Source organism: Malurus melanocephalus, unplaced genomic scaffold (genome assembly GCF_030028575.1).
Source record: "Malurus melanocephalus ecotype Western Australia unplaced genomic scaffold, MMel_1.1 scaffold_707, whole genome shotgun sequence".
Classification (NCBI taxonomy): domain Eukaryota; kingdom Metazoa; phylum Chordata; class Aves; order Passeriformes; family Maluridae; genus Malurus; species Malurus melanocephalus.
The window spans coordinates 21,980-45,169 of NW_026623939.1; the positions used below are offsets into that span (position 1 = coordinate 21,980).

At 39.7% G+C, this 23,190-nt stretch overlaps 1 protein-coding gene across 1 annotated transcript in view; it reads left to right on the forward strand.

The window, feature by feature from the left end:
* Positions 1-23,187, forward strand: part of GDAP2 (ganglioside induced differentiation associated protein 2) — a 24,312-nt gene extending 1,125 nt beyond the window's left edge. Inside the window, exons 2-14 of the mRNA XM_057384398.1 lie at positions 1,221-1,467; positions 3,039-3,178; positions 6,815-6,968; positions 8,420-8,508; positions 10,355-10,431; positions 11,263-11,422; positions 12,931-13,081; positions 14,026-14,102; positions 14,749-14,825; positions 15,408-15,547; positions 16,142-16,196; positions 20,817-20,960; positions 21,857-23,187. Coding sequence (XP_057240381.1) covers positions 1,292-1,467; positions 3,039-3,178; positions 6,815-6,968; positions 8,420-8,508; positions 10,355-10,431; positions 11,263-11,422; positions 12,931-13,081; positions 14,026-14,102; positions 14,749-14,825; positions 15,408-15,547; positions 16,142-16,196; positions 20,817-20,960; positions 21,857-21,904 — 1,488 coding nt within the window. The 5' untranslated portion in view covers positions 1,221-1,291 and the 3' untranslated portion in view covers positions 21,905-23,187. The remainder of the gene's footprint in view (positions 1-1,220; positions 1,468-3,038; positions 3,179-6,814; positions 6,969-8,419; positions 8,509-10,354; positions 10,432-11,262; positions 11,423-12,930; positions 13,082-14,025; positions 14,103-14,748; positions 14,826-15,407; positions 15,548-16,141; positions 16,197-20,816; positions 20,961-21,856) is intronic.
* Positions 23,188-23,190: the final 3 nt, after the last annotated feature.

Below are 23,190 nucleotides of genomic sequence, written 5' to 3' on the forward strand. Positions count from 1 at the left end.
CCCTGGGTTCGGCTGCTCAGCATGGGGAAGATGCTGTTGTAAATGAGCTTTTGGCTGGGCCAGTGTAGCCCCGGTTTCCTTGCCTTTCTCGCTCATTGCCTTTTCCCCCAGCAGAAATCTTACTTAGATGCTCTTACGGCTACCTTTGTCTTAGTGTCAGCCTTTATTACCCCTCAGTGTGAGCCTGGATGCTTGGTTTGGTTTTGTTTTGTTTTGTTTTGTTTTGTTTTGTTTTGTTTTGTTATGTTTTGTTTTGTGTTGTGTTATTTCCCCCTGGCTAATGCATGTACTTAGTAAGTCGCGTTTCACAATCACCCCTCGTGGGTGCGATCGTTTTTTTTAATTATTGTCAATTATGAACTTGGGAAGGGTTAAGTAGTAGGTGTGTATGTGGCAAACTGAAATTACTTATGTGGAKATGTTTGTGCTGGTTTGATTCAATAGTCACAACGGAAACGTAATAGCCAAAGTGTTACCTGCTGGCAGCTGAAAAGTGAGTACTGGCACGTTTGAGTCTTCAGCTAGCAACCAGTGCCATCTCAGGCTTTGAAAAATCAGTCAGATGGCAGCATTCAATCTTAAAATTAAGTGGGCAAGCGTTCAAATTGACAGCTTTACTGTTTCTTGCACAACTGATTTGGGTGAAGGGGTTTTGTGGCTGAGCACGTGGCTGTAGGAACTGTGTGACAGTCAGTCTTGTTTGTGGCAGTTCAGAATTCAYTGAACTTCAAGGGCTGTATCATTCGGGGAGAGGGAGGGGTTTTGTTGGTTTGKTTGTAGGTTTGGGGTTTTGTGGTTTGGGAAACTCTGTCTTTTTTTTTTAAGTAAGTATTTACCAGTATAGTTTATACATTGCCTCCTACAAATTTGCTTTTTGTTTAGATAAAGAAATAACACTTTTCAGAAAGACTGAGATCCTCCTTGCACTTGGGAATTTGTTCTCATGATTTCCAAAATGCAAGATCACTAGTCAGTTCGATCAATTTAGTAGAGAAGGTGTTTTCACCTTAAATCATTGGAAAAGGTTTYTCTCAGTGTGAGTATCTGCATTTCCTTGTTGCATGCAGGTAACAAAAGAGGGAGTGTTTGAGTGGAAAATCTGTTTTTCTGTTTTCTGCTACTGTTATTGCATTGCAGACTTGTGAAAGGTCTGGCTCCACGGGACAGTTACTTTTAGTGAACAGCTGCTGACCTGATTTGATTTTTTTTTTCCTTTAAAGCACCTGGAAGACTCCAGTGAAAATTGGAGTGTGACAAGTTAACAGAGAAAGGGAGTCGTTGTTTCCATTCCATGGATCCCTTGGGTGCTCCTTCCCAGTTTGTGGATATTGATAGTCTGCCAGGCTGGAGTGATTCCTATGAGGCCAAGCAGCTGGATTGTCACCAAAGTCCTGTTGAAAAAGCTCAAGTTGATGTTAGATCACCTTTTCCATACAGGAAAGACATCAATGAAAAAATARTCTTGTGGTAAGTTCAGTGTGGCTCTCGTGTGTCAGTCATCACTTCTCCATTTACTGCAGGACCCATATGCTCATGTAATGATAACTGCTGTAGAATAAAACTTCTAAATCCTCTTTTCTTGAATCAAACATTACAGATTTGGGAAGAAAATCTTTTTGTTCACTGTAACTTTGCAAGTCTGAGATTTTGCTCCACCACAGGTTGTGCTCATAGGCAGTCTTTGATGCAGCAGACCGGAACTGTACTTCTGCTGTGATGCTGCATGCTTGATATCAAAACCTAGTTGGCCTCTTGGATATGAGGTTTTTATTTTTTAAAAAACACATGTCCTGTCTACTAGCTTTTTTTCTGTGTTTGCTGACATTATACTGCTTTCACTTTTCTGTTTTAAATCAGTAYTTCTTTCTTTTCTGTCATTCTCCTGGCTTGCTTTTGGCCCTTCCTGCCCCTCTTTCCTCCATTCTGTGTTTTGTCTATATGGCTTTCTTCCAAAATCTATCAATAAAGTGTAGTGTGCTGTACTTACTTCATCAGTTTTTCTTTCCTATAACTTAGATACTTGAACCTGCTTTCCAAATTAATAACTCTTAACTTACTCACTGTGAAGGGAGAAGGATTTCTCAGGGATGCAGATTCAGGGGTCAGCCTGGACCTCTTTCTGGTCAATATATGCAGGAAATGGGATTTTTCATGGGTTTCCTGAACAYGATCAAGTAAAGAAAGAGAGGAGTAAAAGGTTAAACATCTCTTAAAATTGGGCAAATATGTGCAATTTCAGCTGTTAGTTTTAGCTTCTCCCTRTGCGTGGGAATCTTTATTTCCCTTCCTATGCTCTTTGATCCCAAAATCCCCAATGACTGCTGCTGTGACAAAAAGCAGGTCAGAGTTCTGCTGCTCCATTGTCCCTTATGCATCTGTGCCTTGTTTATTTTCTGCATGTCTGATCCTTGAACAGCAGAATGAATGTGATCAAACTATGGGTTCACAATTTGGGAACAAAAGTGAAGAAAACTTGTCCAGCTGCAGTGTCACTCTAGACCCGCAGTAGTCTGATGAACAGCAGCAGTAAGTTGCCTTGGAYAGCAAAAATTAAAAAGTACATTGAAAAAATTGCTGAAGTTTTGAAAGTAATGCAACACAAGAGAAAATACATGGGTTTTTATCCCCAAGAGAAAATACATGGATTTTTGGAAGGTGTGACACTCCATCAGTTTAACAAGCTGCTTTGCATGTTTGCTGTCTGAGCTGCCCTACATACAACTACAACACTGCCTTTTCTACAAACATCCCTAAGTTCTGCTGAGGCTGGGACTCTTTAAGCAGCTGACATTTTGCATGCAGTCTGTTTTCATCAGGTAGAGGCAAAGGATGATTTGTCTTGGTGAACACGACAGGGTACACTACGCTCTGTGGGCACTGGAGTCCTGTTAATGCTTTTCCTGTAACTTGGCATTTCCTTGCTTGTCAGCACTGATTTGAGAATATTCTGCTTAGCTGTACATTCAGCCTGCAATAAACTGTTTCCTCGAATATTCTGCTTAGCTGTACATTTAGCCTGCAATAAACTGTTTCCTCAGGAAAGGAGATGTCGCTTTACTGAACTGCACGGCCATCGTGAACACCAGCAATGAGTCTCTCACAGATAAAAATCCAGTGTCTGAAAGTATATTTATGCATGCTGGGCCTGACCTGAAGGATGAACTCCAGAAGCTCAAAGGTAAGTGGCCAGAGRCATTTCTATCCTATTAAAATCTCAGTCTTTGCATCAGGATTAGGGCAGAAATGAAAAAAGTAGAGGTTGTCCCAGCCCCAACAGCTGGTGATAATGTGAAAAAGGTGGAGGAAACACCTGCCAATCTAATCTCTTTTTGCTGTTCACATTACAGATAATTCAAAATCTGTGGCAGATATTTGAGTTGATGGGTCCTTACTTTGTAYACAATAATTCCCCTTATCTGAAGCYACTTTAGCTTTTAGCTTTCAGAGCTTTTGCTCAAGGGACCRGTCTTGAACATCTTGAGATTTTATCCTGTTCAGTGTGTGTACATTATGAAAGACAGAAACTGAAGTTCACCATTGCAGAAATTAAGTGGATTCTATCATACACTTTGTGTATCCTCTTTCAGGATATTAATATACACATAATCTTTCAGAAAGATATGACAATAATAGATGGATTGATAAAACACTGCATGTCTAAATAAAGTCTTTGTGACTTCTTAAGTTGATGGGTTCATTTGTGTCTTGTGCACAACAAATTACTTTATTAAAAAGCTATAAGAGCAGCCCTAATGCTGGGCTATTGAAATAGATGTGGTTTGCGTGGATTCTTTATTAACAACGTTTATTGCTGATAATAAGGCATGAATACTCAGCCTTTTTTTTATCTAACAGCCACTGGGAATAGGAGTTTCCTTATTTTGTGTGTGACAAACGAGTTTACAGTTATCCAAGGTCATACAGAAGTCTAAAAGGGTTTGCAGATAAAAATTCACATCTCTAGTAACTGTGGTACTGAATTGAATTTTGAAGTTTCTGTGTAGTACTGCTCACTCTGGGTAACAGCTTGGTCTGCTTATGTAGTAACAAAATGGATATAGAAGAACTGTATTTCTAATATAAACTCTCAGTAGCTTAAATTGCAATTGAATAGAAATCCTCTGTTGCTATAAAATCATGCTTTACTGATCCAGCTTGCTTTTTTGAGTAACCTAGAAATAAAAACAGGAGGAAGGGTAACCATTTTGTAACAGATTGGAAATTCAGTGTGTGCTGTGGGTGGAAATGGCTGTTAAAATACAGTAGGTGCTCTAGAATAGTTAGGACCCCGCTGTATATGCCAGAACTCTTCTAGGATACACTTGGGTTTCTTGTGTGCAGTGAGAGGTGGGAAGAGAGGGACTGCTTTTCATGGAGTCCTTAAAGYTTGAGATCTGTTAGCAGTAGGAAGTTGTGCTCAGCTTAAATTCCCTCTTACCCTGCTGAGTTTTTTTTGCATTATTTTTACCCTGCTGCGTAGTTTTGCATCTTTTACCACAGTGAAAACACTTATGTCTTCTTCCTGTAATGCATTCTGCAGGTTCACAACTCCCTATGAAGACAGTTTTCTTTTAATCTTGTGCCAAGTGYTTTATGGAAATCAGTTCTTCTGTGACACCCTACTGACATGTTGTGTGGGGGAGGAAGGAGAGGATGGGTCACRGATTCAGCTTTTGAGCACCCATAGTATGTTTGTCACAGTAGCAGAAGTAGATTGAGAGCATAGTTAAGAAATCATTTTAGGATTCATTTGTTATCTCTGCTTTCTTTTTGGCCTTTTCCCATTTAGCCATGGAATTTTTTCATAGGGGAATGTTTGTGCTAAAAAGTGTGTGGTCTGTGCTCTAAAGCTGTAAAATGGATGCATTTTCAGTTAGGTCTCTCCTGCCTTGTTTCTGCTGCTTGGTATATATTCACATTTCAGAGACTCCAAGACAAATCATGATCTTAAAGCATGTAACATGCTGACCCTTTGAAGGCCTGTGCCCTCTTTAAGGGTCAGCTAACTTGCATATTCCTGGGAGAAATGTTAGTTTTGATTCATGCAGAAATACTACAGCCAAGGGCAAGCTCAATGAATGAAGTGCTTCTGATATAAGCTTTCCTGTCAACAAATACTTTCTACAGTCTAATAAAGACCTTCTTTAAAAGCAGTGCACAATAATCTTCCAGCACCAGTGGTGCTTTTTCTCTGCCACATGCGTGATGTAGAGGATTCAGACTTTGCATTTTAAATTTGGAGAAAAGCTATTCTAATATCTCAAATCTCACTGGATAAAAAATAGGATCTTGACTTTGCTCCCAGTTTTGCCACAGACCTTGACTTGTGCAGCTTACCTCACCCTGTACCTTAAATCAGGTAATACCTGCAGCTCCTTTTAATATGTGTTATAGACATCTTAAGGCAGAAGGCAAAGGGAAGTGTGAGGTGTGATCTAAGTACAGTTCAAGATTACCAATGCTACATCTGATTCCCTGAATTTATTAGTTTCCCTRCTGAATTCATAACTGTCCTTCAATCAAACTTGCTTCCTTATGTTTTTCATAAGACAGTTTATCCTACAAGCCTTGACTTGCTYTTTACTAATTGTGAGGCATGGGTGGACCCCAGAGGAAGAATAGTAACTTGGTATCTGATGTATTRTTTCAGGTTTGGCTTCTGCTTTTTCCATATTGTGCCTATTTAATAGCTCTCTTKCACTGTTTCAGTGGTGCAGGAATTCAGAAAATCATGCTCAGTTTTAATATGGTGTTTTCTTCTGATCAACTCAGAAGAAGCACAGTGGAGATCTATAGAAGCTAATGATGGGATTCATTTACAAGATGCTGGCTTAAAGGCAGCATGTGTTTGCCATTAAAAAAAACATGCTTGAAGGTTTGAGTAAGGAAAATTCTCAACCTGAAATAAACCTTCCCATAAAATATGCTGTCATGCATGTTGATAGCTTGCCTAAGCACTATGAGGAAAGAGTGGAGGAAGAAGGTTGGAAAATACTTTTCTTTGAGGGTAGGGAGAGAGAGAGACAGACCAGAAGTACTTCTTCAGCTGTCTAGAGCTGGAGTGGACTAGATTTAGGTGAAGAAGGGGAAGTTTAACAGACTTTTTTTCCATGTACTGAAGGAAAAACAGACTTCAAACAGTATCTGTTCCTAGAGGATGTGACTGGAGGGYGCTGTGAATGGAACAATTAAATGTATTGCTTGAACTTCCTTGCCTTGAGTCTAGATATCTAGTCTGTCAAGAGAATATGAGCTGCACAAGGATCATATGTCTGCCTTGTGGACACGAAGAAACTTGTAAAACAGCAAGCTACCTCATTCTGAGAGCATAAACTACACAAGTGTTTGATCTATTCATTTGYAATAATTTTGACAACAACTGGTTTGTTTGATTAAGGAACAATAATTGTAATCATTTCATCCAAAAAGCATTCTCCCCAAACCAAGTTGTTAAATTCAGAAGGACTTTTTATTGCTGGTTGTATAGTATACTTGTGCTTCAGTTCTCTGCACATCATTAAATCATTTCTYCCTTTGGCTCTGTAAGTAGCACAGTAAGCACTGCAATTCAGACAGAATTTCTAGCAATTTCTGGTTTGTCTTGAGAAGAWTGAGSACAGTTCTCACCTCCTYAACTGGRCTAGGTGCTAAGCAGCTGATRTGAGATAGAAGTTGGTGTTTTAGAYATCARWTATTAMGGATAGCATTCTATGTAYGAAATAGARTTGTCTGACTGGAGGAAGACAAGGCCTTGAATACTTCTGGCTTTCTTCCCATGACATGCACACTTACCCTCMTGTTTTCTTTATCCCAGGTTGCAGAACAGGCGAGGCCAAGCTGACCAAAGGCTTTAACTTGGCTGCCCGTTTCATCATTCACACGGTGGGGCCCAAGTACAAGAGCCGGTACCGCACGGCGGCCGAGAGCTCCCTGTACAGCTGCTACCGCAACGTCCTGCAGCTCGCCAAGTAAGCACAGCACAGCTTACAGGGGTGACAKCTGGGCCACTGCTGGCCTGGAAACTCTGCTCTGCAAAAGGCTAAACCTCTGTGAATGTCTCCTCGTGTATGTTGGGTTTGGTTTAAAGAGCATTGGTGGCTTCATGATGTGCTCCGTGCCTTTGCAGAGAGAGCTGAGTTGGTTCAAGTCCTGAAACAAGGTGTGCAGCTTTCAGTTCCTCAAAGGAAAAAAAACATTAATAACTGCTTTGGGTTCTGTGCTGCAAAATGAATGAGCTTGGCTCAGGCAGCAAATTCATGTGTGTCTGCAGCCATGTGGACACAACACAGGCAGATCAGACTGCTGTGTCTGTGTTTGTTTGGCCTCTCTGCTCTTGTACAACAGCTAAAATTCTGAGTCAGGGTTTAAGGTTASTTCTAAATCTACAGTTACAGCAGCTAAGTTTGTAGTTTTTTCCCCTTTCTACTTCCTCTTAATTAACAGGGGTCTTTCTTCCTATTTTTCTGTGTTCTTTCTCCTGTGACAACTGTTGTAGTATAGCAGTCACAAAATACACCTGAGCAAGAGCAGTGTCAGAAAGCATACCTAACAATTTTTTAGGGTTGGAAAGGTCAATTCTTCCACGGCTAGACTGTGTGTTGCAGTGATACAGTAACTTTTTCATAATCAAGRTTACAGCTAAGGTTTTTAGCATGTGCCAGTTTTGCTCTACCTTAGAAGTTACATGCAAATTCAGACCTGGATTGAAACACATTAAAAAAGATTTTAGAATTCCAATAGTTCTGCATACTGAATGTCTTTCAGTCAATCTATTTTCTAGAATAACTTMTGATGTTTGTGAAATTGTCTGCCAACTGTGAGCTTGTTCAAACTCCTGTGATCACTGTTGGCAACAGCTCTGCTTTATTCTTCTGAAAATGTGGCTCAATGCTGGAAGCATCTTACTGGTTTTAAAGTATGTGTCACTCTATTCTGATGGTTGTCTAATCATACCTAAGATTGAGTAAGCCACCTTGGCCTGTGACCAGATCTCTAACAAAACAAAATCATAGGTCAGGTGAAGGTATGGAAGTGCACTGAAGGGCACCTTCTTTTTCCCTCCTTCTCCTTACTGTCAATCCTTAACAGGAATGAAAGTATTTTGGAAAGGATTCCAGGGAGCTTGAGGGAAGGACTTCTTTCAGGATATGAGAAACTGTATGAACAACATAACTGAGGTAGAAGGAGAAATCTGTAAACAAGCACCAGAGGAAACTGTGGAATAATTAATGATTCTYTCCTTCTCTACTTAATGGGGGTGCATACATCTCACTAGGGAAGAATCCTTCTGCAAAAATCTGTAAGAGGATTATTSCTGCCTAGAGCCAGGGAAGGAATTATTGGTGTTCCCTTCTGTCCTGAGAGATGTCTGTYCAGACCTGGCTGTCTATTCATTTGTTTCTCTTTTTCTGGATTGCAGGGAACAGGCAATGTGCTCCGTAGGATTTTGTGTCATCAACACTCTGAAAAGATGCTACCCCTTGGAGGATGCAACCCACATAGCACTGCGTAAGTGTGTTGGTAAACAGCATAAACAGGATGGCATTCAGCAGMTCAATTACCTCTGACAGGTTGTTCTTGGTATGGGGAAACTTTTTATAGGGGGCTGTGGTTCTTTAGAGGCTGTAAAGAGGCAAGATGTTCCATGGTTGATTAAGAAATGAAAGATAAAAACAAATTATCCATTTTCTCAGTGCTGGAACTTGCATTCTTCAATATATTAATTAATAACCTGAAAAAGGTGCTGAATTGTGAGGTGAGAGAGTTTAGTGGTAATAGAAATTTGTTCAGAATAGCCAAGATGAGGCCTTACTGTTGGATACTTGTAGGCAGACTCGAGCACAGTGAATTTCATCTGTTGTTTTAGTGTCATCAGCACATTCAAATGTAATGTGATATCCTTCCCCCACTGAGCCACTCCTACAGGCTTCTGCTTTCACATTCAAAATGATGGGCTGATCACAGGCAGCAAAACACCAAGATTATTATAGTTCCATGAAAACAACAGCTCACAGGAGTTCAAAACAGCAARCTGAGTAAGACACAACAAAATTAAGAATGTTATGTAATAAATCAGTGCTTTGTTCACCCTTTAAAGCTGCACATTCAAACAGGATATAGTAGAGAGAAAAGTTGAGGAGCTGTACAAGAAGAGAAAAAGGCAAGAAATACCAAAATGAGCTCAAGACTTTTTCAGACTAGAATATACCAGACTTGAAGGGAGTTTGGTAGATGTCTGTAAACTCATGGGTGTCGTGGAAATGGTGAAAAGGAATCAGCTCCCAAAATAAAAACCATCAAGCCATGCCAGTTCAGAACAAACAAGGGGAAGTTCCTTWTGCTATTTGTTTTATGGAAATTCTTACTAAAAAGCATTGCTAAAAGTTTTCAAATTTCCTTGCATTCAAGAGGAAATTAAAGAAAAAACAAAGACCACTGAGAACAAATCAGAAAATATCCTAGGTTAAAAATAATGTCTAGAAAAATGCTCCAACAAGAGCAGTATATACCCTTGTAAATATACTTATATACTGGTTCCTACTCTTCCCCATCTCTTTTGCCTTTTTCACATGTTCACATATGTTCAGAAGAGTTTGCTGTGGARCTCTGCAACTGCATTTTTTATGTAAAATAATGTTGCAGGTCAACCAAATTACACAGGAATTTTTCTACAGTAATACACAGGAAATACTTGAAAGTAGCTCCTTTTTTTCCCCCTCTGCATTTTTTTTAACTTCCACTAACAGATTCTATAAGTACTTATTCTATAACTACTTTTATTTTTGTCCCTGTTGATAAAATCATGCTGTAATAATCAATTTGTTTGGACACTTTCTCTCATGATTTAGAAATAGACTTTTTATATGCCTCTTTGGCACAGCTGACTGCAGAGATTTTGTGTTGCTGAGCCTGTCTTGAACCAGYTTCTGCTGTAGCTTGCTTATATTGCTTTGCTGCTAACTTAGGGCTCAGTGACTTGTTCTAAGAAGGTCTGGTTTTAGCAATTTGCACAGGACTCTGTAAAGCAAGGATTTGGCTTGATTTTTCAGGGCCATTGAATCACATTTCACAGTCTAAGGAATGCCTAGTAAGCTAAAATCAAAGAGGGATTTATTCTCTGTGTCTATCTCTAAAGTCAGCATTGGGAGAGACTGGAGATGGAGCTTCCAATATGCCCAGCAACCCATATGGTGTGTTTAACCATCACTTATTCCACACTTGCCTATAGCATGTGGAGCTATTTAGTGTGAGGAGAGATTTATCTCTTCTCTGCACTCTGAGTTCTTCACTTGTAGTTGTGTATGTAGATTTCTTCTCCTGTTTTGCTAACTACATTTAATCTGCTTCCTTGCAGGCACAGTTAGGAGGTTTCTGGAGATTCATGGAGAGACTCTGGAGAAGGTGGTGTTTGYTGTCTCTGAGCTTGAAGAGGTATCTTTTTGGCATTCATTTCACCAAAATTCCTGGGCATGTTTGATCTTCTCTGCAGGATTTGGAGTTCCCCTTCAGAACATATAATCTTTTGGTTTTACAGCATCCTTCTGTCTCCTTCCAGCATTGTTTATGCTCTTAGCAGTCACTATAGACACTTTGAGAATCTTTCTGCTTCTGCTTTCTGCTTTCCTGAGCTGTGGACAGGGACCAGTAGGGGAGATGATGGACAGGGAGCATGCAGTTGTGTTGGATGTTGGCCAGAAAGGAAATTCCTCACACAGTTTCCTCCTTACACAAAGGTGTGCTTGAAGAGGGCTAGTTCAGCATGCCTACAGATCATCTACAAACATCTTAAACACTGCTTGCTGGCTTGTTGGAATAGCAGTGATAGTTCCTGTGYAGAACACCCACACTGTGTTCTGATGACTAAGACTTCCCACCATGCTCTGTGGCATCTGGATAAAGAAAATAAYTAATTTGTTGGGGACCATAAAACTGCTGATCTGTTGGAGAGAATCCATGAACTATTACATTTTGTGGAGATTTTCACTATTTSCCTTACGTAGGGAAGGATTTTCTGTTTGGTTGGTGCTTTTCCATTTTTCACAGACAGATCACTAAAGGTGATCTGTGTGGTGGTGCATTTTAACATAACAGCAACATAAAAAAATAAATCTATTGTCTGTGTATATTTTAACAAAYATATCTGCCATCTGTCTGAGTTTATGCAATTTAAAGCAATGTCCTCTCAAAGTCACTTGCCAGTGTGGCAAAAAAAACTAGAAAGTTAACCTTTATCGAGGTTACATGCCTTTTTCTTATTTGTAGGCTGCTTACCAGAAGTTGCTGCCTCTGTATTTTCCRAGATCATTGGAAGAAGAGGTGCAATCCTTGCCTTACCTCCCTGCAGATATTGGAAATGCAGAAGGGGAGCCAGTGGTACCAGAGAGGCAGATCAGGATTACTGAAAAACCAGGTGTTCCAGATGGTGAGTTTGKAACTGGACTTTGGAATCAGTATCTSTGTGTGAAAATCAGTGGGGAAAACAGAAAGAGAAGGAGAGAGGTGTTTTCCTACCTCAGTGCCCCTAAAGCAGGTTGTATAATGATTCCAGTTCTCAAGCTGCCTCATTGGCTTCATGTGTTCCCCAGCAGTAGAGCTGTTCTGTCTTTTTCTTTCTTGATGGTAGAGGTGGTAGTTCATTCCCTCTGTAAATTTTTTCCCAAACTGATTAGGATCTTTGAAGGTGTTTTTGCAGAATCTTGTGCAGCCCCTAATTGAAGAAGGCATTGTATATACAGTTAATGGTCTGTCTTGTGTATAAGCAAGTGTTGTTTATGTATTAGCAAATGTCTCAAATGATACCATTCTGTTGATACAGCAAGAATGCAGTGCATCAAAGTAGGAGATGTGCAATGAAAACTAGCAGAAACTCCCTAAAAGATGGAAYTAGATCAACCCAGAGATCAGTGTTTAGAAATAGCTATCAAAGTTCAGTGAAAGTCTRTTTGTAAAGAGGTTGATGTCAGGGTTGAGGTGAGATACATAYAGCAAAATAATTTGATGTATTAATGGACACAGCAGACACATTCTGCCTTACTTGTTAAGCAGTGATGTGAAAGTTTTACACTTGTTCACATATAGCCTTAAACCATCTGAAGAAGATAAGTTGGAATGAGTTTCAATTTTCTTTTGCATAGCCAGTTGGGATAAGGCTGAATATTTGATATTTGYTGCTATGGCTGATCAGTGTGAGGTATTCAAGCACCATCTAACAATTTGTGGAATTACTGGATTTGCAGAGGTAATTTGTATAGTGGAATCCTGTACTCTTGTTCCATTGCTACTATAGCATGTCATGTTAAAAGGGGAGACTCAATTTCTGTCCAGATTGCCCAGAGAGACAGTGCTAGAAGTCTTAAAAACATGCCTGATGACATCAATTCAGTGGAGCAYTCTGATGTTGTCACCAGCAAGTGAGCCTGTGCTCTTCTATTTCATCACACAGTCATGTTCTAAACAATACTATAAAAATAGCTACACTCAGATCACTACAGCATTTGTTCAGCAAGCGTCAGTGGTATAAAAAGTGAGCCCTTTCTACAATTCAGCTTCTAAATTAAAGCTGCAGCATCTGTGCCTCTTCGTGCTTGTTTTCCCCTTTTGACAAGTAGGGTGACTGCAAAGCTCAAGTCACTCTCTCCAAACTTGTTTTTCATGAGAGTTAACCCTTAGTTATGAGCAGATGACTAGGACTTCCCAGTTAGTTTCCAGGCAAACCARCATTTTAAGGGAGACTAGTTCTCAATGCCCTGCTGTGATTTGCCAGTGATAGGTCAGGTATCAGAGCCTCATGGTGGTACCTCACAGGGTTTTGTGTTTTAATCATTAGTATAATGACTGTATTGTCCCCCTGGAAAATGCAGCAATTCATCAGCAGCATTGCTGTCCTGCACAGAGCCCAGACATTTCACACCACCTTTGTTTCCACTGCAGATGCTTCAGATGAAGAGGGTCTGGAGGCAGATTTGTCTTTCATTGGGTCCCATGCTTTTGCCCGCATGGAGGGAGACGTTGATAAACAGAGACGCCTCATCCTTCAGGGACAGTTGTCAGAGGCAGCACTGCAGAAACAGCATCAGAGGAAGTGAGAATTTGCTTGTTCATATGAATATTTGTGTCAGTTAGGACCAAMTCTTATGAATGATGGTTTTGTTATCTGTAAAGCCTCATCTTCCAGCAAGCAAATACGGGTAAAGCCTGGAATGACCCTGGAATGATGTGGTGCCTCTGGCCTGAAGGGAGAAGGGAAGGGGCAATAGGAGAAAAAAGGAAGCTTGTGATGAGCCCTGTAGCATACTCAGTGCATCCAGCCAGCTGTCTTATCCATTTGCCACAAGATGTCACTGTTTTGTCACCACTATTTATAGTGGGATCACCTGCTTTTAATACTGCCCGGTTGTTCCCGAGGCTCTGGGCAGATAGCAAAACACTTTTCTTCCATTTRGTAAATAAAAGAATGCTCAGGTTTTCTCCCCCTCCCATACCCTGGGAACCCTAACGTGCATGGTCACTTCTTTAGAAGTTAATTCCATGCTGGATATTTCTCAAGGCATGGTGTTGGCTTTTTTTTTTTTTTTTTCAGATGAGGCACTAAGTTGTTCACTATTCAAAGGAAAAAAAAATCTATATATGACACTGGTTGCTGCATAGCTGTGATTGATATCTAGACTTTTAAAGGAATTTTTTTTTTTCTGTCTTTTGAACACTGGCATATTTAAATGGAAAAACCTCTCAGATCTTTTCAGCCCAAATGCRATGCCACTATATTTATAAGTTAATATGTACAAATATGTATTAATTTGCCTAGTGAAAATCATTAGGTGTGTAACTAAGACACTAAATTTTATTTTTTAACCCTTCTTTCTTTAGCAACTTGCTAGTTGCTCCATAGATCAGAAAACAGCAACATTAAAGGGGATTCCATCAGAAAAAAGCTTGTTTTGTCCTTCCCTTCCCATATACCTCWTCAGGCTTATCATGCTAATCCAAAGAGGGATTAGATCTGACCAGATGTTTTTAACTTTCTAGTTATAATCGCTGGCTGTGTCAGGCAAGAGCTGAAGACCTCTCTGAYATTGCATCTCTTAAAGCTTTGTACCAGACAGGTAAGTTTGGGGTACTGATGACTGATCTATGTTGTCTCAAAGTTAAAATATTTTCCTTGGACTGTATAGGAAAGCATAGCTGTGTTTCTGGAGAGAAAAYCTGTTCAGCACTTTGGCTGATATCTTAGACCCTTATGAAAATGCAGAGTTTACCTAGATCTTTGTGTAAATAGCAAGGTTGTGTGATACCTTCTGCTCAGTAGCTACAAGTTTAAATTATTTTGTTTGCCTTAGACAAGGCTCTGTGGGCTGCAGCAGGTCCATGAGGGATRTTCTGGGAATCTCTGCATTGGAGCTCAGAGTCTGGTTTCTAGGAAGAATTTTGTTTCAGTAACAGAATTACAAGGAAGGGGTTTTTTTTAATAAATAAAATCCATGTTATTATTTGGTATTTAGGTAAATGTGGAGTACACAGGCAACATAAAAGTGCAGTCCTTTAGTTYTTCAGATGTGATACACGTTGTTTTTTATCAGAATAGCTACTGGTATAGTGACAGCAGTAACTGAGCATATTTCCTCTACTGGAAACCAGATGCTTTGCAAAAGTTCTGAGCTGAGGYTTGTTCTCCCTGGTTTGAAAGGGCCCAACTACAAAACCTGGCCTGACTGAGAGAAGTTGAGACATTTTTCTTTCTTTCTTCTGTAGGTGTAGATAACTGTGGCCGAACAGTGATGGTGGTGGTTGGAAGGAATATCCCCGTGACATTGATAGACATGGAAAAGGTAAGGCTTTGTAAAACTAGAGTTCTGTAGGTTACATATGAAAGTTTAGGATGGAAAAGCCTGATTATAAGGATGATTTAGTGTTAATACTAGRAACAYTTTTTGTAGAAGACTTAAGATGGTMRTTAGGAAGTATTTTTATAAGCAGATAAAAATGTTTACCCTTAGAAAGCTATGTGTGCTTTGCCTGACACTTTTCAATTAGGCTATTTTTAGTAAAAAAARTGGACTCCTTTTTCTTCTAAAAAAGAAGGAAAGTTACCCTGCTTCTATAACTGCCAAGATGTGAGATAAGAGTGAAATGTAATGAGTCAAATTTAGTTTTTCGTGGAAACAGCAAGAATTTGTGCCCATCTGTGAGGTCAAATAGGTAAAAAAGACATGTAGATTATTACAGTCAAGTTAAAGACTTTGAATGTCCTTGCTTGAAAACTTGAATGGCCTTGCTTTTGTAGCTGAAATGTAATGCCATCCAGCCTCATGATTCCTGATTTTTAGATGAAATAACAGAAGCATATTACAATGTAATGCAACTGCAAAAGGGCTCTTCACACATATAAATTTTATTTCTTTCTGCCTCAGGCTCTTCTGTATTTCATCCACGTCATGGATCATATTGCAGTGAAGGAATATGTCCTGGTGTACTTCCATACACTCACAAATGATTACAATCAACTAGACTCCAACTTCCTGAAGAAACTCTATGATGTTGTTGATGCCAAGTGAGTGTCACCAGGAAAAGAAAACATTCCGGTCTTCCACTGTGCTATGCAAATATTTGTTATTCCCTGTATCTGGTTTCCCATTTATTTGTGAAAGTGCTTTGCTGGGACAAAGACCTAAATAACTATACAGGCAAAAAGAAGGAAGAGATGTTTTCTTTTTTTCTCTATAAAACCAGAAGATCAATCCTCTGCCATCTGTCTCCCTTTGGGAGCTGTTAGGGAGGCACTCTGSTTGTACTGTCTGTCACAATCCAAAGCTGCAGCATTCACAGCCTGGTTTTGTTAAATTGTGTGGCTGCTTATGAGGGGAGAGTCTTGGCCAACAGTGGCAGTCATCATTTGTCCTTAATCTTCTTTCACTTCCTACTTGAAAGACTGAAGGTTGGGATGTCTTTAACTGAAAAATAACCATTCTGCTGGGTATTTTTTCCCCTTTACATTTATTTTTTTGATATCTATGCTTACATTACATCTAACTTTGTAAAATTACATGACAGGCAGTTAAGAAAAATGGTCTTTTTGACAGTTGGCTTATGTAAGTGACCTTAATTAGAATTCACTTTTAAATACTTTTTTCGTTCTCTAAACCAGGTATAAGAGGAATTTGAAGGCATTGTATTTTGTCCACCCAACATTTCGTTCAAAGGTAAGGTAAATCTTACAACAAAAAAGTATATCTTGCATGTTGGTGGAGTAGCATGTAGGCCTGTAGCAGGAGGAATGTGGAGATATATACATAGAAGACTCCCAAAATTAGGCAGCATCTTCTGGATCCACAACAGAACTTGAAATTTGTGTCATCTTTGATCTGGGTGTAATCTTCCAATCTTTTTTATAAGCTGAACCCTAATGCAGTGCATGCTTCTGTGCCCTGTTTTTTTTTAACAGAGAGAGGGGGAAGTTTTGAATCATGTTTCTTCTAAAGGGAAACACCTTGTGCTTTTTCCTGCTGTCTGGCTGGCAGAGTGATGAATGACCAAACACTCAGGGAATTCTTTTTTTTTGTGTAGTTCATCTCCTGGATGTTTCACCTTTTCTTTCACCACAAGAGGTATCAGGTGTGTCCYGTGTGTGGCTTCAGAGCTGCCCTGGGAAGGGCAGAGGGCAGAGTGTCAGGGTTACAGTGTAGAGCAACAAAGAAAGGTGGGAAGAATGCCTGTGATGGAGTGCAGAAAAATCCTAATCCATCAGCAGATGAAAAAACTGAACTTGTCATGCACAAAATTGTTACCCTTGGCTGGAATCTGTGTGTGGCAACAGAAGATGGAGCTGGTTCTGTTCTGGACTTCACACCCACTACTCCTATTGCAGCAGTATGAGTACTTCAGATTAACTAAGTGGCTGCAGCAGCCCTTCCTAGAACTTTTGTTTGTCCAATTAAAACAGTTAGAAATGTGATCCTCTCATGTTCACATCAGATTAACCTCTGTGTTTATTCTGCTTTTTGCTGACGTTAATCAAATTCGAGAAAATTATATGCCTGGAAAAACACATCTGCACATGTTCAGCAAGAATTTGACTGCTAAATTTCCAAAGAGTCTTTGCTTTGCCTGTGCACAGCTGGGACACTATGAGACTTGGAGCTTCCTTTTTTTTTTTTATGTAAATGAGACTGAGGCTTCCCAACTGCACAGCTTCCAGTTTCTGTTAGGTCATTAGTTACTCCCACAGGGTAGAGATCAGAGGTCTGTGTCCTAGAATTAGAGCTTCCAGCTCTGATGCTCATGTAAATGTAGGAGCTGGCATAGAACATTACCAAGGTCACAAAGTTGAGTGGAAAAGCTGAAGGTAGGAAGTAGTCATGGTTTAGATTCTCAGCAGCAGCACTTCATTCCCCTCCTCTCTTCCCATACATTTCTATTTAGTTGAGAAACATTTTGTTGTTGTTGAAGGATGARAACTCATTTTTACTGGAGTCTATTGCCATCTTGTCTGTCCCTTTGGAAAATGCAGTGGGACTCAGCAGATCTGTAGGAGAAGCAGATGGTTGGTGGGAAGCAAGGGAGGGTGAGAGACACGGAGTTCTCTGACTTGCTGGAAATAGTATTGGTTTGTGTCCTATTCTGGCAGCACAGCTGGAGGCAAAAAAGAATGTGTATCCATGTTTTAATGCCATGTCTTAATGCTAGTTATCTTTTCTATAACTGGAAAGCAAGCAGGATTTCTTCTGACTGTTGCAGGGACTATCAGCTTATRAAACATGATGGGGAATATGCAGCAAAAAGCACAGTGAAAAACATGGCTGCTAAGGGAGAATGATTATTCTCTCCCCTCCTTTTTTTTTGGCTCTTTCAGGGCTCTTRTCCCCATGGAAGATTGCTAGCTCAAAAGTTTCAAATTTCTTCAAAAATGTTTGGCACATWCATCTTCCTATTTGGATCACTGACTTCCTTCCCTAGAAGTAGTGGGAAATAATACCCTGTGCCTCAAATGCAGGAGGAAGGCYTGTGCATTCATGTAACTTCCCAAACACATCACCCTCATCCATAGATCTTAAATCTCTGGTATAAATTGTCCCTTTTATGGCAGTGTTGAATCCTGGCTGCCATCTGTTGGAGTCACTTTTGCTTATTTATGGGCTAAAAGGGATCAAGAGGCTTTTCATCACTGCTTCTGGAAAACCAAATGTCCCTAGAAAACCAGCATAGCTCTCCATGTACTTTATGGTGCCAACAATGATTCTTTGTTCAGTTTCTAGATATGAAACTTGTAAATTATGTATTTTCTGARGATAATGGCCTGTCTAGAATACATGGAGTTTGGCATGCAGAGAGGAATGTTCAGCAGTTATCCTAAAGCACAGAGTAACTAAAATAAGGTTTGCCACTGTGCAATCCATTTTTGTACACTTGGTTTGTATACTCCTGTTTTTGATAAAAATAAAGGGCTTTTGGGGGCATTTTTTTTGTGTGAATTCTCTCAGCTCCCCTCTTCTGAGAGCTCTCCAAACTTTCTCAGAGCTTGTTTTCTTAGCTGAAGCATAAATAGCTTGATCTGAAACAATCTCACCCAGAATAATTCTGTTTTCATAAATGGCTGTGAGTCAAGAATGTTTCAAAACTGAAACATACCCGAAGACTCAAATTAGATATTCATAATSATCATAATCTTTATATTTATCTTTWTATGTATCTTTKTGAGCAATTTTTGTCTTGTTTTTCTATAATGATCCTAAGAGCAATTTCTGTAGATCAGACACCAATGGAAAGGTTGTTGCAAATCACTTAGGTCCTTTTCTACACAAGATCCTTCCAAGTGTAATAAAATTTCCCAGATTTGAGTAAAATTTTCTTTGAGGTATGACCAAATTARGAGATTAGTGACACAACTAATCTGTGTTGTGCTTTTTTTTCTGTGAGAGACATCTCATACATTTAACTGTGTGGGTTCATAGCTTGGCAGAGTGACCTTGATAGTCTTTTATTTAAATTCAGAATATCAAGACAAAATGAAGGGAAACTTCAGCAGATGTCTAGATTTTTTACTTTTTTTGGCTGCTCTGGTATTACATGCTCTACTTTTAATCTCTTTTACTCTCTTTAACAGAGATTTGGTTTAAAAAGTTCCATGTCCCATTACCAATTAAAAAATAGCTGCTCTTGTATTACTGTTTCTGTAATCTGTGATTATCAAGAATAGAAGTAATAGAAAAATTCTCCAGAAACATTTCTGCCCTCCTCCCTTCTCTCTGTGTTCCTGGTTAAGGTGTCAAACTGCWGTGGCTTGTGTACTAAGAGGRAGAAAAGGGAAAAAAARGAAAAAAAAACWCTTCTCCCAATAGCAGTTTTTGTGATGGCTGCAAAAATATTCCCTGTTAGGCTTTTATACATTAAACATCCATAGCAATTATGTTTAATGATTGTCATTCATAACACACCTTGAAATCCAGGCTGCTTTGGTGTAAGATTGAGAAGGTATTTTTCACTCATTAAACTGTCACTAAGTGTCACTCACAAGGGGTCTTGTTGGAACAATATCATGAATAATGGATGCCAGTAAAATCTGTCTCCCTGCTTTCTGCTAACATAAATCTCTAATTCTGCMCTCAAAATAATGAACTGATTTCAAATGTTCTGTCGTGTTCTTTACCTCCTTTTCTCTTTTTCGTTGTTCCTTTCTCATTAAAATAAGCTGTTTTGAGGAGGCAGCACAGTTATTCCAGGACAATTTTTTAGGAATTTACTTTTTCTTTAAATGTTTTATTCAGGCAGATAATTTTCATTGACCTAATCTTACACTTTATTTGAAACTCTTGCTTTCTTCAAGGCTTTTCTTGCAGTGTTGCTYCTTTTCTGTTAATTTACTACAGTCAAAGCAAAACTATCAAACAGAATGACAAAATTATCAAGGTTGTAATGGATTCTGGAGGTCATCTGGTGTGGCCCCTTTGCTCAAGAAGAGTCAGCAAGAGCTGCTTACCCAGGACCATGTGATTGATCCCTGATAGGAATATCTGTGACCTGTACACAGATCACAGGTTTTTTTCTTTTCCTTCAGTCTGCCTGAGAAAGAATAGATAAGAAATAAACCAGAAGTAATACAATACTTAATTTTGGAGAAGGTGGATTTTAAAGGTAAAGCTTGTGCAGTCARTCTAAGCAGGAATATTTAATAACTCCTAAAAGTGTCAGCACTGTCTTACTGTTCTTCAAAAACAAAAATTCTATATCCAGATTATACCCAAAATAGACAGAGGTGTGAATATTAAAGTCTTATACTACAAGTTGATAGGCTTATTCTTATAGAGTTAAACTGATAGGGCTTTGCTAAAAAAGGTGGTAAAACAAAATGTCACTCAGACAACCCAAAGCAGAAGGGAGACTTCAGTACCATCTTTGAACAGCCAAAGGTCCCCTTTCCCTCCCTCCAATTGCCCTCTCCATGAAAACTGGAATGTAAAGGGTTGAAAATGCTTCTGACAGAGTCAAATARGTCATTTTCTGAGCTGGCTAAACTGGGAGTGAAAACACACCACTATACTGATGGGGTTTGAGGACAAATAGCAGAATAGCTGTCACTCTTGGAACTGTAGGAAGGGACTTTAAGCTGCATTTGGGGAGGACTGAGTGTGGAGTCAGAAAACACTGGCTTAAAGCTCTCCAGATATTGCTTGCTAGGTGCATACTTGCTGACCTTACTGTATTATGGCAGTGATTTTAGTGTTTCAAATTCAGCTCAAGCCTGTCTCACTGTGGAGTATTACATTGAACTTGAAGGTTTTGAAACAGCACCTCGTTAATTGGGTTTTGTTGTGTTCCATTTTTAGGTCTCAGCATGGTTTTTCACAACCTTTACAGTCTCAGGGCTAAAGGACAAAATCCACTATGTGGAAAGCCTTCAGCAGTTGTTCACAGCCATACCCCCAGAACAGATTGATCTTCCCCCTTTTGTCCTTGAGTATGATGCCAGGGTAAGTGACTGCAYGTGGCCACCATGAATCTGTGCCCTAAGAGCAGTTCTTGTGCTGCTCCCATTCTGCTCTGCAAGAGCTTTAAGGGGACTGACTTCACATCTTAAGAATGGGGAGAAYGAAGAGGGAAGGTTCCTGGAGAGTCTGTGAGTGATGATTCTCTGAATTTTTTATCTACATCACCCCAAGCAGAGGGTTTGGCTAAGAAGGAGACTGCTTTCCCATTGAAGCATAAAAGGCAGCTTACCCTTCTTCAGCCAAGAACTGTAATGAGACACCCTAACAGCATGTGGACAAGATAACATTTGTGTTAGCTGCTATACACCTTATACTGACTGGAAAAAAAACAGTATCTATTTCATCTTTCCTGCCCCACAAACTAACAAGCATGCAGGAAAAGGGAAAAAAAAAAAAAAAACCTGAAACAACAAGGAAAAATGAAATAGCAGAAAGATGTCCTACCTTTGTGTTGGACCCTGTTCCTCTTCCCTTCTGCAGCTCAGGTCTCTAACCCAATGGTGGAATGAATATGGCTTGTATTGGTAAAATTATTCCAAAGAGTATGTGATGTAACTATGAAGTAGTAGCCAGAGCTCTGTGTCTGCATTAGCAGCTTTCTCTTGAGTTGCTGGCTATGCCAACATTTGTGGCTTCCTGGCATCACAGYTTTGGCCTAAGTTTGGCAAAAGTTTAACTTGCAGTTTTTGCTTAAAACACAGGCAAAAAGAAGGCCTGGTTTGCCAGCCCTGGCCTCTCTGGGTGAATTGTGGCAATCACTGTACTCCTGCAAGACAAAGCCAGAACATTTAATTATTTCTGCCTCTGTGGCACTATCATTGCACCAAGGTGTGTTGAAAAAGACTTTTGTTCAACTGTTTTTTGTTTTCTCATTGCAGGAAAATGGGCCTTACTATTCTTCTTATCCTCCATCCCCTGACTTGTGATCTGCAGTCCTGTGATGCTGCCAGTTCCCCATGGATCCAATGACCTGATGCCTGCCAAAACCTGTGCATTTACCCATGTACAGAATTCAGAGAGAGGGTTTTCCTCCCCAGCTCTGGTATTTTTTTACTGATGAGATATTTTCAAGCACTCAAGCAATCAGAGAACTTTATGCCACTGTGAACTGTACAACTATTTCAAATATATTTATCCAATGGAAAAGCTGATTTAAAGATCACTAGATGCATTTTTTTTTGTTTGTTTTGTTGTTGTTGCTGCTGGTTTTTTTTTTGAAGCTGTTACATTATTTTTCTGAAYGAACTTTCTCTTTTCTGGGAACTCCATCAAAAGCACTTGATCATGTTTTTAACTGTTACTATTTTCCAGCTCTGTTTGTAATTCCCATTTCTGACTGGTCTGTACAAATCCTGTGTAGTACCAGCATGACACATCACTCATCATGTGGTCTGTGTTTCCCATAAGATTGCTTTCCCTTTYTGTTAGTACTGATTACTTTAGTCTTGACCCAGCAAAACTATCTGGAATTGGGAATGCCATGTCTGCAGGCTGACAAAGCTCTACAGCCAAGCCAAAATTACTCYAAAACTTAATCCCATAAACTGCTAGGTGAGCTAGGAGCCTTGAAAAAGTCCCTGTCAGTTTTCATTGGATGATGTGAAGGACCATGTCAGGATGCCACYACCCTCCCAGTAAGAATAAAACTGAAAAGCAATTGTGGTTTCTTTTCTCTAACAATACTCATTTCTGTTCTTTGCCATGGCCAGATATGTTTGTGTGGTAAGTGGATGCCATCTGCCTGAACTGTTTATGGAGAGAAGGGGGAAATGATGGCTCTAACCCCAACCTCTGGTGGCAGAGATTGTTTCATGGAGGTRTCAGTGTCCCTCTGATTGCCACTCATGGATTTTTGACAAACATGATACATGCAGGAGAGCTTACCTGAGGAACTGGAGGTGAAAAGTGTGTCAGGGCTGCCCATGGAAAGCTGAAAGAGGAAGGAGATTTTGTAAAACAAAATCAGGGATGGCAGACCCAAGTACAGAAGGATTAAATCTTCWGTAGGAAAAATGCCACAACACTACTGAATGTGAGTTAGCTGCTTTCCTGTCCTGGCTTTTATCTGCTACTCTCTCTTTACCAATTTACCAAAATTCAGTTTTCCTTGTTTTCCACTCCTGCAGTAACTACCTTATTTAAGCATTAGCAGAAGTCATTGTGAGATATTGTGGCTATTGTGGGAAGTTGGCTTTTCATGCCTGTTGAGCTG